General features: G+C 52.3%; 2 protein-coding genes and 2 non-coding genes across 6 annotated transcripts; 3 read left to right on the forward strand and 1 right to left on the reverse strand.

Annotated features, from left to right (window-relative positions):
* Positions 1-68: 68 nt before the first annotated feature.
* PWWP3A (PWWP domain containing 3A, DNA repair factor) lies at positions 69-10,217 on the forward strand. 3 transcript variants are annotated; one of them, XM_066205820.1, is made up of 15 exons: positions 69-151; positions 698-757; positions 1,438-1,533; positions 2,053-2,144; positions 2,393-2,463; positions 2,870-3,871; positions 4,412-4,525; positions 4,860-4,930; positions 5,361-5,437; positions 5,914-5,974; positions 6,233-6,308; positions 6,574-6,624; positions 7,043-7,473; positions 8,162-8,250; positions 8,482-10,217. In XM_066205820.1, exons 3-15 carry the CDS (start codon positions 1,477-1,479, stop codon positions 8,546-8,548), a joined length of 2,259 nt encoding a protein of 752 aa, XP_066061917.1. In that variant the 5' UTR covers positions 69-151; positions 698-757; positions 1,438-1,476; the 3' UTR covers positions 8,549-10,217. The 3 variants fall into 3 exon arrangements, with proteins under 3 accessions (XP_066061917.1, XP_066061919.1, XP_066061918.1); XM_066205821.1 differs by having other exon boundaries at positions 125-140; XM_066205822.1 differs by lacking the exon at positions 698-757 and having other exon boundaries at positions 84-151.
* A 425-nt stretch (positions 10,218-10,642) lies between these two features.
* Positions 10,643-10,715, reverse strand: TRNAF-GAA (transfer RNA phenylalanine (anticodon GAA)). The gene has a single exon. It is a non-coding gene; the product is annotated as a tRNA-Phe (tRNA).
* Positions 10,716-10,958: 243 nt separating this feature from the next.
* TRNAN-GUU (transfer RNA asparagine (anticodon GUU)) lies at positions 10,959-11,032 on the forward strand. Its single transcript has one exon. It is a non-coding gene; the product is annotated as a tRNA-Asn (tRNA).
* A 229-nt stretch (positions 11,033-11,261) lies between these two features.
* On the forward strand, positions 11,262-15,365 carry NDUFS7 (NADH:ubiquinone oxidoreductase core subunit S7). The gene is made up of 8 exons (XM_066205866.1): positions 11,262-11,332; positions 11,532-11,568; positions 11,794-11,862; positions 12,444-12,558; positions 12,953-13,132; positions 13,988-14,034; positions 14,683-14,771; positions 15,170-15,365. The coding sequence occupies exons 1-8, from the start codon at positions 11,317-11,319 to the stop codon at positions 15,265-15,267; spliced, it is 651 nt and encodes a 216-aa protein (XP_066061963.1). The 5' UTR covers positions 11,262-11,316; the 3' UTR covers positions 15,268-15,365.
* Positions 15,366-15,442: the final 77 nt, after the last annotated feature.

Below are 15,442 nucleotides of genomic sequence, written 5' to 3' on the forward strand. Positions count from 1 at the left end.
GGCGGCTCTCGCTGATTGGTCCGAGGGGAGCGGTGCCGGGCAGGGCGCGCAGCGCATGCGCAGGCCCTCATGTGGGGGGCGGCGGCGCGTGCGCGCGGGGGGTGGTGCTGTCGGGAGCGCGCGCGGTACCGGCGTTACCGGTACTGTTACGGTAACAGTAACGAAACGGGGGCTGGGGCGGGGGACACGCGGGGCCGGGGGCCAGCTCCGGCACCGGGGTTACGTTTGGGTGTCCCGCCCGTCCTCTGAGCGGGCGAAGCGAGGGCCCCGTCCCTCCCCTCACCAGGGAAGGTTTGGGGGGGGCGTCCCCTCTGAGGGGAGGGTTTTGAGGGGTCCCGTTCCCGCCCTCACCGGGGCGCTTGGAGGGTTCCAGCCCTCACCGAGGGGGGTTTGGGGGTCCCGTCCATTATGGAGGGGGCTCTGGAGGGGGGTCCTGTCCCGTCCCTCCCCGGTTCGGTTTGGGGGTCCTGTCCCGTCCCTCCCCGAGGGCGGTTTGAGGGACGGTCCCGTCGTTCCCCTCACGGTGTTGGGGGGGGTTGGGTGTCCCGTCCCTCCCCTCACGTGTGTTTTTGGGGCCGGGCGGTTCCCGCTGTCCCCGCGCCGCCTCCCGGGGGGTCCCGCACCGGCCCCGCCGTTCCGGGCGCCACTAACGGCCCCTCGTCCTTCCCTCCGTCCTTCCCTCCGTCCGCCGCCGCAGGGCCGCGATCCCGGAGCCCCGGCGATCCCAGAGCCCCGGCGATCCCTGCACCTGGACCCTGTAAGTACAGGAAGATCTTTAGTTATGTCTTTCTTTAAAGCCCTTGAGGAAGCCCCGAGGGCTCTTAGGCCGCTCTGCTCAGGTTTCTGTTGCAAATCGTGCGTGAAAATTGGGATCGAATTACGTGTAAAAAGTCCATCCAGCACGTTATTTTTAGGGTGTAGTTCCCTGTTTTCAGGGTTTGGTCGCAGGAAGCTGTGGACTGGGCAGGCCCGTGGCTGCATTGTGTAATTCCTGATAGTGTTTTCCTCACCCAAGACACTCGGGGAGAGCCACTTGTGCTCCTGGAATTATGGAATTCTCGAATCCTAGGGTCGTTTGTGTTGGAAGGACCTAAAAGCTCATCCAGTCCCATCCCTTCCACCATCCCAAGTTGCTCCAAACCTCATCCAACCTGGCCTTGGACACTTTCAGGGGTGGGGCAGCCACAGCTTCTTCACAGAAAAATGGAATTCAAGATATAAGTTAGGGGAATGCTGCAGGGTGATATCAGTGCAGTGATCCCGAAGGTAAAACAGTAATAACTGTAGTAATATGTTTGATTGGGTTGGACTCGATGAGCTTAGAGGTCTCTTCCAACCTCGTCATTGTGTGATTAAATCCTGTATTTCCTTCAGAAAGCAAAGACCACAATGGACAAAGGTGGGTGACTCCTTTATTCCCTTTTTTTTTCCCCTCAGAACACCTTGGAATTGCCCTTTTCCACGTGAAGCTCAGCCATGACAGACCAAGAATTCATTCTCTGCAAGTGGAAGAGACGTTTGTGGCCAGCCAAGGTAAGGAGGAATGAGGAAATGTTTGTGGAGGTTGCTTGGAAAGGGCTGAAACAGAGCAGGGAGGAAGGGAGAGGACCCAGCAGATGTGTCTGAACTTGTCTGAGCTATGGAGGTGCCAGCAGGAAAAATGGAGAGGGCCTGGAGCGATATGGGACAGGGGGGAATGACTTCCCACTGCCACAAGGCAGGGTTGGATGGGATATTGGGAAAAAATCCCTCACTCTGAGGGTGGAGAAGCCCTGGAATGGATTTCCGGAGCAGCTGTGGCTGCCCCTGGATCCCTGGAAGTGCCCAAGGCCGGGCTGGACAGGGCTTGGAGCAACCTGGACAGTGGAAGGAGTCCCTGCCCAGGGAAGGGGTGGGATGAGAAGGGATTCAAAGTCCCTTTCCACCCAATCCATCCTGGGATTTTGTCATTCCACGATCCTATGGCTGCTCCCAGGCACTGCCACTGCTCTTACATCAACGTTTTGCTGTTGGTCAAGGATTTTAAATAAAGGTTTTTCACTTTTAACGCAGGTTTTGTGCAAACCTGGAGTTGCTGGGAGCAGTCCTGTCGCCACCACGAAAAGGGTGGGATTTAAAGCTGAAATCCTTGGCTTGGAGAAGCAGTTGAGTATCCTTGTTCCTGTCACATGTTTTCATTCTTAGGAGGTTAAAAAAATGAGGGGCGTAAAGGAATCCTTTTATCTGAAGGTGCCCGTGAGACAGGGTCCTGGATTTGCAGAAGGTTTACCTGTTTAACCCTAACAAGGACAGGCTGGGGGAGGGAACATTTGGGATTTTTTGCTGTCTGAGAGCAGTTTTGTGGTGCTGGGACTGTTTTGGGGCCGGTTCCAGTCATCTTTTTGTGTTCCAGGGTCAGTGTGAGCTCTGCAAACGCTGTTCCCCTCACGGAGGAGAGGATCAAGGCCATTGCCTCCACCCTGGGTGAGGAGGGAGCTGCCCAAATGTGCTACTTTGTGTCTCTTCTGGGTGTAAAATCCCCATAGAAACTCAGCCTGGAGGGATAGAACTTTCGTGTTTCACTTCCTTTCTTTCCCCCTTTTCCATAAAGTTGGAAAATAGGTTAAAAATCTTTATTTTCCTCTTCCCTGGGGTGGTTTGTTGGAGGGATGGTGAAGAAATGTGAGTTTCCCTCCAAATGAGGCACTTCCAGCTTTGGCTTTGTGTGTCTCCATCCATTGCCTTGGGAATCATGGATGATTTAAGCAGTAAAAAAATGCACCTTAAAAGAAACACTACAGGCAAAATTTATTATTTCTTTAATAATTCACTTTGTTTATGACAGAACAACGCTGATAACTTCATTTATTGAATGTTTTTTCCTCATCAGAGCAAAAGGAAAGCATGAGTGAAGCCGTGGAGGAGCTGCAATATCGTTGTTCCCTTAAAATTGCCCTGGATATTCTCCATCAGGCTGGGCCAGGCAATCAAATGCCCCCTGCAGAAGGACCAAATCCCGAATTTTCCGGGGAGGAATCTGCCTCACCCACCCCTCCCCGCAGCTTCTTCTTGCGCTCTCGCCTTAAAAAGTCAGAACCTGAGGCTGCCAAGAGGAAAAGAAAACCCCAGAATAACTGTGGGATGAAGGATGACCCCAAAACACAGAGCCAGGGAGGTTCTGTGGCTCCAGAGGGGAGGGGAAAAGCACCTGGAGGTGGCACAAATTCTCCCAGAGCTCCTGGGGGTGGAACAAACCCTCCCAGAACACCTGGAGGTGGCACAAACTCTCCCAGAACACGTGGGGGTGGCACAAACCCTGCCAGGTGCGGTGCCAGGGACTCGTGTGTGGCACCAGCCCCCAACAGTCACAACTGCAAAAAACCAGAACCAAAATCATCGCCCAGAGAGAGGAAAATCCAGCCCAGAACGGGGAACGGAGTGTCCTGCAAGCCAAAGGCTGGAAGAAGTCAGCAAGGAAGGAAAAGAGGATGTGGGGATGATTCCCCTCGGGATCAAGCACAGGTGGCTCCTGAGGAGGACTCTCCACCTGTCCCCTCTAAATCTGGCACCGTGGAACCTTCCAGAAAGGCGGGAACTCAGCCTGGGAGAACATTGCTGGATTCCTCCTGTGAGAGTGCCTCGGATGAGTTGGAGAAAAGCATCAGCAGTGAGAGTGAGAACCTGGCAAAGCAGCTGGATGGGAGGAGAGAGGCAGAGGGTGGAAAACACCTGGATGGGGCAGGTGTGGCATCAGGCACAGACAGGAAATGCAGGAACCACCCTGGCTCCTCACCTGGGCCCTCTGGTGCCTTCCCTCAGCTTCAGGAGGAGGAAAACCAGGATCCCTCACACCTTGATGAGAGTAAAGCTCCTGACTCCGAGGAAGATGAAGGTGGGCAAATCCCTTGGGGAAGGGAGACCTTCATCCCACGTGGGTGTTGAGCATTGTCACCCACCTTGGAATGTTGCTTTGCTTTTGGGGAAGTGGCTCTTGAATCGCTGATTTAATTACTTTTGGTTTCTATTCCTGGGAAGCAGAAATGCTGTTCCCTTCAGTGCTGGGGAGGGCTTGGGTGGTGTTTGGGTTGTCTGGAATTGCTTGGGGTTTTCCTTCGAAAGCTGGGGTTTGTTTGTTTGTTGTTTTTTTCTTTTTTTGAGCTTTTGTTTTCTCTTGCTGCTCTCTGATAAATTGAGATTAAATATTTTTAAATGAGCAAGTGCAAGGTCCTGAAATCAGCCCCATTCCTTCCCTTTCCCCTCTTTGATCCACATGATCAGGGAATTTAGATTCCCTAATTAGGAGTGTGCAGGTGTGACAGACCCTGTGTCCCCTCTGGGTCACACTCAGGTGTGTCAGGTCCCCTCTGGGGTCACACTCAGGTGCTCTGAAGCTGCTCCTGCCCTAATCCCTGCACCCTGATGCTCTTGGCAGGGCTGGAACCCTCTGGGATGTCTTCCAGGAGAGTTTCCTCGGAGAGCCTCCCTCCACTGTCCCCTCTGGCCGATGAAGAGGAGGAAAATTTCCCCAGCGTTCTGTCCCATCGAGGTGAGACATCAGCACAGGGCTGAGGCTCTTCTTCCCCCTCTGAGAGCTTCAGTTTGCCTGCAATCCATGGGGCTTCCGGGAGGGAATCCAGCTGTGCCCAGCCTTGGGATAAAATGCCTTTCCTGGGTCCCTCGGGCATTTTGCTGCAGAATGAAATGCAAATCCCTGGAACTGGGCGAGGGCCTGGGATTGGAGTTGCCGGGTTTCAGTTCAGAACTCCCTGTGCTGCATTTTGGGGTCACTGAGGGGAAACTCCTGGAAGAGAAGAAGAGAGGGGCGGCGTCTGTCTTCTTTCATTGTTTTTAAGGAAAATGTCCCTTCTTTTTCATGCCAGAACCCAAATTCTTCGAGGAAGGGATGTTGGTGTGGTGCAAGCTGCGGCGGTATCCCTACTGGCCAGCAGTGGTAAGAGCAGCTCCTGCCTCCTCATATCTTGCTGATAAGGAGCAATTCCCAGTTCTGGAGTGACTTTTGCCCTTCCTGGAGGTGCTAAAGACTTTCCAGTAGAAGCATTTAAAAATTGATTGAAGTAAATTTGTGCTAAAAGCACTCAAAACGTGGGAAATTCACACCTGCTTGTACAGGGCGCAGGATTATCCCAATTCTTTTGTCATGGAGCAGGACTTTGTTCCCAATTTGCAAAAGAAAGGGGAGGCTGTTTGTGCACTGAAAATGTTCCCTTGGGGTAACTGGTGGCTGCTTCCACTTGAATTTTTGTATTTGTGTAATAAAGGAAGGTTGCACCAATGGGAAAAAATTAAGTGTGGGTTGTAATGGGTGATATCCACGGGAAAATATCAGGATTAGGATCCTTAAGGGTTTCTCCTGTCTCCAGGTGAAAGCAGTGAAGAGGAAGCACAAGAGGGCCTGTGTGCTCTTCATAGATGGCACCACAAATGAGAAGAAAAAAGGGTAAATGTGAATCTTCATCCCATCCTGAATTTCCAGTCTCTGTTATTCCGTGTCCCGTGCCCATTTCCTGGTGCAGGGTGAGGACAGTCCTCTCCAGGCTGCTCTGGCAGGGAGGGGCTGGGCTAGGTGAGGGTTGCAGGTGCTTTGTTATGCTGCAGGTTGAGGCAGCTCCTTGTCCCTGGGAAGGGCTGAGGAATCGAAAACAAAACCAAAAAAAATATCCCTGGAATGCAGCCAGTGTTCTCCTTGTGCTGCCCAAACTTTCTGGAAACACTGGGCTGCCTTTAACTTTTCTCTAAACCAGGTATTTCTCATTTGTTAGAAGATTCCATACTTTTAACTTGCTCTGGAAGCAAAAAACATTAAAATTTGTGCTCCTTAATTCCTTGGGAAATAGGATTTTCAGGGAGAAGCAGAGCTGCAGTTAATAAACGGAAATGAGGCAGTTGAGTTGCATCTCTGTGTTTCTTTAACAGTTTCTCAGTGTCTCTGAAGAGCCTGAAGCACTTTGACTGTGAGGAGAAGCAGGAGCTCATTGTGAGTATCCCAGAGATGTGGGACTGCAAGGGTTGGGCAAATACAGTGGGAAACCCAGGATAGAAATCCAGGGGGGGAATGTGGGGCTGGACCCCCTCAAAGCCACTCTCATCCCTGTGTCAGTTCTGGCAGGAGCTCTTTTACTGTCAGGAAAAATAAATTGTCCTGGACCATTTCTGTGCCCTGCTTGGTGTCCTGGGCTCTGAAACTCTTGGAGAGCTGCAGGATTTGGGACAGAAAATCCTCCTTGTTTTGCAGGAACGAGCCAAGGAGAACTATTCCAGGGAAATCGAGTGGTGCCTCCAGCTGATCCTGGACTATCGGATCCGAGTGGGTAAGGAGGGGCAGGTGACCATGGAATCCCCAAATCCCAGCATGGTTTGGGTGGGAAGGGACCTTAAACCCCATCCAGCATCCCCCTGCCATGGGCAGGGATACCTTCCACTGTCCCAGGGTGCTCCAAACCCTGTCCAACCTGGCCTGGAACACTCCCAGCTTCTCTGGGATCTCATCCTGAGATCCACCAGGAAAAGGGAACCCCCAAGCTTTGATTCCTGGGCTGGATGGAACTGATCACTGCCCCTGTTTTGGGTTTTTAGGTTGTCATTCTTTCACTGGGTCCTTCCTGGAGTATTTTGCTGCTGATATCAGTAAGTGAATCCATCCCTGTGGGAATTTTTCTCTTGGCTGGGTAAACGTAGCTCCAACATTTACACACAAGTGACTTTGGCACCAGATCCAGAGAGGGGCTGCTGGTAAATTTACAGCTGCCCATTATTGCAATTCAGGGGTTAATAAATTAAATAAATGTTGGAGGTTCAAGACAATCAGGTCAAGGAATCAGAGTATAGTTGGAGTTGTGACTGGTTCCTTATGTTGAAGAGTCCATGTCAAGTCCCTGAAATTTTTAATTTCTGTAAGGCAAATAAATATTTTGGTGATGGTTTTTTAACCTCTTTGGTAGGGAAGGAAGAAAAACCCCTCTCAGCAATAAAACTCCTTATTTCCTATTGATATGGCTATGAAAACTCTTTTATATTTAAAATTTTTGTGGTTTCTCTTTTTCAGGCTACCCAGTGAGGAAAGAGGGATACCAGAGTGTGGTGCAGATGGCATTCCCAAACACAGAGGAAGTCGGGGCTGGAGAGTCTTCCTCAGACACTTCCCCCCAGAAACCTCCCAGGAAACTCCTCCCTGACAGGACCAGAGCTGCCAGGGACAGGGAGAACAAGAAGCTGGTGGAGTTCATAGTGAAGACCAAAGGGGCTGAAGAACATCTCCTGGGCATCTTGAAAAGTGGCAAAGAATCCCGCTGGCTGAAGAAATTCCTGAACTCCAGCCGGTACATGACCTGTGTGGAGACTTACTTGGAGGATGAGGAGCAGCTGGACCTGGTGGTTGGGTACCTGAAGGAGGTGTACAGGGAGATGGACACCAAGAACCTGCACCAGATCCTGGGGGATGGCATCAGATTCATCTCAGATGTGCTTTTACCTGAGGTGAGGGAGTATGAAACAGGGATAATGATCTGTGGAGTGATAAATGACACTAATTCCCAGTATTTATTGCTTTGGTGTGACGTGGTTCCTACAGAATGACATGGGAACAGTTCCCAGAACTGAGCCAGGCAGAAATACTCACCCCTGCCCACAGCCTGAGTCACTCAAATGCTGGTTTTTAAGCACAGAAGGGAGAAGCCTCAGGTAGTTTGTTGTTTTTAAAAGCAGACTGATAGTTTTCTGATGTGTTTTAATTACCTCTGAAATGCTTCAAAGCTTTGTTTTGGGAGTTTTTTATTGTAATTTGGCAACTTGTCAGGGTCTTCTTGGACCTCTGTGTGTGTCGAGGTGGGGGGTGGTGTGTTGGCTGTTTTTACAGTTGTTGTGGATACCTTGTGTTCTTCCCAGGAATTTTCCCAGGAGAACATTAACTCGTGTAGAAACAAAATTGCTGTGAAGAATATTTTAATCCGTGGATAAAAATACCCCCAGGGGATGATACTGAACAATTTCATGTTATTTATATAAGAATTTCAGGCACTCAGCGAGCAGTTTCATCCAAGTTTTCCAAGTGATTGAGGAACCCTTTTCTCAAAACGTGCTCAGCTGAGGCAGTTTCAGATCCAGGGCTGTGATTTAGTTTTGCTTATTGATTATTATTATTATTAATTACTCAGTGCTTTTCTAGGCCATCATCTGTGCCATTGCTGCCGTGGATGACATCGATTATGAGAAGGCAGAAGAGAAGTACATTAAAGGACCACCTGTGAGCAAAAGGTAGATTTGTTTTCAGGATTTTCCAAGGGTTTTTACTCCTTTATTGTTGGTTACAGAAAAGGTTTGAGGTGAGGGCAGGGAGAGCTCAGCGTCCTCCTCCTGTGCTGAACAAAACGTGGAAAATGTCCCAGCTGAGCTACTCCAACACTGCAAATTTAATTTGTCCAGGTGATGTAATCTGGACGATAACATCCTGTTTTAATTTAAAAACCTCTGTATTTTTCTTTGCAGAGAGAGAGAGTTGTTTGATGAGCAAGTCCTGGGAAGCAAAAAGCTCAAGATGGATCCAGAGAGCTGAGGAGTGTCTGGGGCTGCCCTGGGGCCAGGTGTAAATAACCAGTGGTGATTTGTATAAAACGTGGCATTCTTTGTAAAGTCCGTGTGTGTATTCCCAAACGTTCTGCTCCCAGCCCCAGCTGGATCTCTCAGCCTTTGCTGCTTCCTGTGGCCTCGCCACGTTCCGGGATCTGCCAGATCCTTATCCATCAGTGCCCTGCTGGGGGGCTGCCAGAGACCCCCCCAGTGCTGTGCAGAGCTTCTGCTGCTCCACCAAACTTCCACGTGGATTCTTGTAGCCAAACACCCAGCTTGGGAAGGGATCTTGTCCTGGTTTGTGGCCAGTGGTGCCCGGTGGCCTCGTGGCTCCTGATAAAACCGGGGGGTTCCAGGCAGGAAACGCTCCCAGAGGTTTCTCTCCCTTCCTGCCTCATGGAGCTCCAAGGGTGGGAAATCAGATTGGTGCCCAGAGCTGTGACCTGGATCACAAAGATCTGGGGGTTTTGTTTTGTTTTGACAAGTAGAATTCCACGGAGAAGGAAGCCAGGTTTGTTTAAACAAAAACATTCCCTTTTCCTCTAAGAGTGGACCAGTGGAATGCTGGTTTATTGCCTCTTCTGAGGCCATGAATTTTGGGAGGCTTTTAATTGTCTTTTTCTCATCTAAATTCCCAATTTAATCCTGCCCAGCTCCCTGCCCACCTTTGCTGGAGCTGTGGCACATGGAAGCAGTGTCACCAAGAACTAATTAATGATGAATAATGATAAATGATACATAAAACCCCCTGATTAGGGTTCCTCTGTGATAATGAAAAGTGATCTCCTTGCTTGTCCAGTAAAACCCAAGATGATTTGAAATGAAGAAGTTGAAATTGGGATCCAGATGTCTATCCTGGCTGTAGTAATTATCTGAATATATTTTAATTACACTTTTAATTGCTCTGTGCTCTCTAATGAGTTTCACCATGGAATCCTTATTGCCGTTATCTCAAGTACCTCAATTACAGGGACAGGCCAGGAAGTGAGGGTTTTATTAAAACCTGTGAGGAGGCATAATGAGTTTTGTGGGATAGGATAAAAAATTAATGATGGAGTTAACTCGGAGCTGTGAGTGGCACTTCCCCTTTGGAGATGAGAGGTTGGGGAGGGACTTCCTGCCCCTCATCCCAGTGCTCTGGGGTAGTTTGGAGATGGGGATCAACTCCCCCCTCCTTTACATTAACCCAGTGTTCCCTTCACCATCAAAACTCCTCAAGTGCTGTTAAAATCCTGCTCCACACCCGTGCACAGAGGCAGAACCACCTCACCTCTCCTCCACTGCAGCTGTGGGATCCTGGAATGGTTTGAGGTGGAAGGGACCTTAAATCCCATCATCTATGGGGCAGGGACACCTTCCACTGTCCCTGGGTGCTCCAAGCCCCTCCAGCCTGGCCTTGGGCACTTCCAGGGATAATCCTGACCCTGTCCCAGCCCCTTCCAGGGCTGTCCCACTGGTCACTCACTGGTACTGGGCACCAGGCTCAGCCTCACCATGTACAAATCATATGGACTTAATAAAGTGGGATAAAGTGAATCATCAAAATATGCTGCATTTTGTTTAATTATTTTAATCTGTGGTGGGTGGTGCTTCCACCCGAGTTTTACAGCAGGTGAAGATTGTTTTTGTACATCAGATAAAGCTGTAATATCCTGTCTCTGTCTCAGTTTCACATTATTAATCACTGGGAAAAAAAAAAAAACAAACCTCACTTGGTTTTTGTTCTTGTGCTTTATTTAAAATGGGCTGACACACACCACCTCTGCTTGTGGTTGTCCAGTGTTAATTAATCCATGTTCCCTCAGCTGCCTCCTCAATGCACAGTGTAAGATCATTAACTAATATTTATTATTAATTCATAATTCATATTTATTTAATGTATTTAATAATATTTCTCATTAACCCAGCGGTACACCCGCAGTCATTTACACCTCCCCGCCCGTGCGTGTGTGTTCTCAGGATATTAAAACGGTCAGGTGCAGAGTGTGGGGAGGGAATAACGAATTCCGAAGCCTCGGGGGGTGTTTGGGGTGAGAACAGCGCTTTTGCAACGCGGGTCCCGGCAAGAAAAAAAAGCTTCTGCCGAAACCCGGGATCGAACCAGGGACCTTTAGATCTTCAGTCTAACGCTCTCCCAACTGAGCTATTTCGGCTGCACGACGGCGCTCCGCCCCCCCGCCCCGTCACCGCCGATGGCGCCGCGCCGGGCGGGGGGACACGGGGGACACGGCGGGGGGACATGGGCAGGGGACAGGGGGAGGGATACGGGACACGGGACACAGGACAAGGGGGCGGGATGTGGGGCACGGCGGGGGGACAACACAGGCGGGACATGGGAACGGGCGCGACATGGGACAGGCACGAGACAGGAGCAGGGGGAATGCCGCGGCAGCGCGGTCTCTGTGGCGCAATCGGTTAGCGCGTTCGGCTGTTAACCGAAAGGTTGGTGGTTCGAGCCCACCCAGGGACGCTCGGTTATTGTTTTCCTGCTCGACTGCGTTTCGCAGCCCCGGGACGGGCCCTTCCCGCCGAGTCCCGTGGTGGCTCCGGGACGGTTCCGGGACGGTTCCGGGTCGGCGCCGCCCGCCGGGGACCGTTCTGGGATCGTTTTGCCACGGGCTGAGGCGGGGCCGGCGGCTGCCTCCGGAACCCCTTGCCCGGGGCGCGTTTCCCGCCGGAGTGCTGAGGCGGTGCCGCGCCGGGCCCTATAGCGGGTGCACCGCGCCCAGAGGTTGCGTGAAGGGCTGCGGAGAGATGGCGGCGCTGGGCCGTGAGCGGGGACGGGGACGGGGACGGGGACGGGGACGGGGACGGGACGGGGTCGGGAACGGGGACAGGGGCAGGTCTGGGGACCGAAACAAGCCCTCGGTCCTCCGCCGAGAGTGACCGGGAGGGAGCCCTGAGGGGACACCAGCCCGTTCCCGGCCGTGGCCCACAGCCGGGCTGAGCTCTCCCGTCTTCTCTTGCAGGTCTCCGGCTCCCCGCGCACGGTGTGCTGGGCTGGCGGTGAGCGCCGGGGCTGGGGGCACCGGGGCGGTGGGAGCCCGGGGCGGTGACAGCGCTGCCCGCGGGGACCCCAGAGCCGCGGCTGAACGGCTCCCCGAGCTTTGGCGGTCACTGGGGGTCTCCTTCCCCGCTGGGCTTTGTGGAGCACCGGCTCCCGGGAGGGCTCTGGTGCGCGGCGGGGGCTCTGTCACCCTGTCACCCTGTGCGGGTTCTCTCTGTCCCCAGGCCCGGCTCCGTGAGTCCCGTTCACTCTCAGCTGCTCCATCAGACGCCGGCGGCCGATCGCGCTGACAGGTAACAGCTCGTGCCCTGGGGACAGGGAGCAGCAGGTTGTGTCACCATTCCCTCAGACGGGGGGGGTCCCCAGCGGCGCCTCCTGTCAGGCGTCTCCTCCCTCCCGTGCTGAAATCCGGGGAGCTCCGGGAGCCGCGGGGAGAGACAGCCAGGAGCTCTCTGTGGCTGGGGGGCTCTGCCTGAGCACCAAACCCACGGATCCCACACTGGGGAGAATCCACTACTGCAGAGTGGTGGGATTGTCATTCCTCAGGGAGTCACGGCCCTTTTTAGGGATAAAAGCTGATTCTGCAAGGAAATAACTGGAGAGTGATGGCTTGTCACTATAGGACACAAAATGAAGGACGTGCATGCAGTCAACCGTCAGGGCAAAGAGAGAGACGTTTATTTTCTTATGTTGATTTACATAGATTTTAGGCAATGATCAGGGGTTGGAGGATGAAAGTTGCTACTTCTCCAACCACCCTGGTCAAGCTAGAAGTTCATCAGTTGTCCCTCAATAAACCGAAAGAACAGTTTACAATAACATCAGAAGGCTGGAAAAGATTAGGGCGACAATGGCCCTGTGCTGCTCCTTTCAGCTCTGTGCAGGTCCAGAAGAGCTCTGCTGTTGTCCCGAGGAAATCCTACGTCCCCAGCAGCCGCGGCGAGTACGTCATCGCCAAGCTCGATGACCTGGTCAACTGGGCACGGCGGGTGAGTCCCTGGCCACAGGCTGCCCTGGGGACAGAGGGTGACAGATGGGAGGCACCTCCTGCTCAGGATAAAAATAGGCTCAGAGCTCCCCTGGCCGAGTTCTCTGGCCAGAGGGTGACATTGGGGCTCAGTGACAGAGAGGCTGGAGGTGCTGAGGGTGTGTGGGGGGTCTGGAATTGCCTTTTGGGCACCAGGAAAAGGAACTTCCTGGAGTTGGCCCTGCCCTGAGCAGCTGCTCTGCCTGTGGGGAAGGGTGACACGAGTGACAGCGCCCTGTGCTCTGCCTTAGCTGGGCTGGTCCTTCTCTGGCCGCCACTGTCCCCACGGGGCCCTGAGCTGTCCCTTTTCTACTGTCCCTGCACGGTCCCTTCTCCAATCGTTGGTGTCCCCACAGAGCTCCCTGTGGCCGATGACCTTCGGGCTGGCCTGCTGTGCCGTGGAGATGATGCACATGGCAGCCCCACGCTATGACATGGATCGTTTCGGGGTCGTGTTCCGGGCCAGCCCTCGCCAGGCTGACGTCATGATCGTGGCGGGGACCCTGACCAACAAAATGGCCCCGGCCCTGCGCAAGGTGGGTCTGTCTTCTCTTCCTCCTGTTAGAGGGTGCATTCTCCTAGGAGGTGGTTCTTCTAGATCTTCCAGGAGATGGTTCTTCTAGATCTTCTAGGAGATACATTCTTCTAGATCTTCTAGGGGATAGTTCTTCTAGGAGATGGTTCTTCTGGATCTAGGAGATACATTCTTGTAAGACATGGTTCTTCTAGATCTTCTAGGAGGTACATTCTTCTAGGAGATCGATAGTTCTTCTAGATCTTCTAGGAGATCATTCTTGGGCATTAATACATGGGAGTCGCAGTTTCGTGTTTGGACTCTGTGTTTATTAATTCACAGTCTCACGAGTCGTGAGCTCTAACTAACAAGGTAGAAAATGGAGGTGCCTCTAACTCTTTCCAAGGTTATTTAAGCAGTAATCACCCAATAACGAGGTGACACCTATATTATTGATACTTTTGACCCAATAATTGACCACCCAAGGTCTGCAATGCCTTTTTCACCCAATTAGAAAAAAGCACCCAAAACCATGAAGGAGAAGGTGGAGAAGAAGGACTTAGACAAGGCATTAAATCCTCCATATTGTCCCATATATATTACTATATACAAAACCCCCAAATTCTAAGTTTTTCACCCTGTGAGATCACACAATTCTATTCAAATTACACACCCACAACCCCAGTGTTATCACTCAATTTTGGAAGCCTGCTCCAAGGCCTCAGGTCAAATGCAGTGCCTGCCTGGGGGTCAGTGCCCCCCAGCACAGAGAGCCCCAAATTCTCAGCTTCCAGAATTCCAACAGCACTGGGGACCACAGGAACCTTGGGCCTGGCAGGGGGAGGTGGGAATCATCTCAAATTTCCCTGTTCTGCAGGTCTACGACCAGATGCCAGAGCCTCGCTACGTGGTGTCCATGGGGAGGTGAGTGTCAGTGCCGTGGGGGGAATTCTTTGCTTGTTTGTGTTTCCAAGTTCTCAAAGAGCAAGAAGGCTCCATCTGGGAATGGTGTGTGTGAATCCTCCCAGGGATAGATTCAGGGGGTTTGCAGCTGCCAAACTTGTGTGTATCCAGAATCCCAGAGTTTGCTTTTGGCTTTCAAAATGCTTCTGCTGTGCTGGAATCTGCTCCATGGGGGAACTCAGTTGGAATCTGCTCCATGGGGGACTCGGCTGGAATCTGCTCCATGGGGGGACTCAGTTGGACTCCATGGTCTTGGAGATCTTTTCCAACCTGAATGATTCCATGATTCTCACGTCTTTCTTGTCCCCACACTGGGGATTAGAGTGGCCAGTCCAGGCTGGAACAGGACAAATTCTGGGAAAGCTCTGAGGCAAAATAGAAGGTTTTGTGGCAGAGCAGGAGGGTTGTGAAATCTGCTTTGTGAGGCTGATGGGAACAGTTCAGTTGGGTTGGATTCATCTAAAAACATCCCAGGCAGGGCTCGTGGTGGGGTGGTGAGCTCTCAGATGGTGGCTCCGAGCCTGGCAGTGCCCACCTGCCCAGGGCCACCTTCCCTTGGCCTCCTGCTCACCTTCCTGTGCTGACACTGTCCCTGTCCCTGTCCCACAGCTGTGCCAACGGTGGGGGCTACTACCACTACTCCTACTCGGTGGTGAGGGGCTGTGACCGCATCGTGCCCGTGGACATTTATGTGCCAGGTACAAGGGGCAGCTCCACCTGGGAGCAGGGCAGGGAGAGGGGAATTCTCTGCAATTCCAGTGTTGGTTTGAAAGGTTTTCCTGTTTCAGTGGTGGGGAAGCTGCAGCAGCTGCAGGGATTGTGGGGTGGGGAGGGTTGTGATGGTGGTGGCACCGTCAGTGGGGTGGGAGGGGGAGGTTGGATACACTTCGGATTCAAAGAATCGCTATGTTTAATATAAAGCTTGATAAACACCATCAGTTTGGTTTCTTCACACTCCTGCCTGTGTCAGCCACAAAGCCAGAGGGGAGTCAGCTCTGGGATAAATCTGGGCTTGGCCCCTCTGCTGCTGCCTCCAGCTCCGTGCAGGTACCAGCCCTGTGACCTTCCTCCCTTCTCTCCTTTTTCTCTGGCTCAGGTTGCCCCCCCACAGCTGAGGCTTTGCTGTACGGGATCCTGCAGCTGCAGAGGAAAATCAAGAGGGAGAGGAGGATGCAGATCTGGTACAGGAAATAGCCTTTATTTATGTCCCCACTCACTGCCCCCGGGCGCTGCTCACATTCACGCACAAATCTGGCTCCTCACGCGCCTTCCAATAAAAACTCTACCTGTTCCAGGTGCTTTTCTGTCTTTAATAAACCCCTCTGATCTGAGGGGTTGAAAAAACTGGGGCTAAAAAGCAGGAGGTGGA

Source organism: Chamaea fasciata, unplaced genomic scaffold, assembly GCF_029207755.1.
Source record: "Chamaea fasciata isolate MVZ Bird 193981 ecotype frontalis unplaced genomic scaffold, bChaFas1.0.hap1 SCAF_28, whole genome shotgun sequence".
Lineage (NCBI taxonomy): Eukaryota > Metazoa > Chordata > Aves > Passeriformes > Sylviidae > Chamaea > Chamaea fasciata.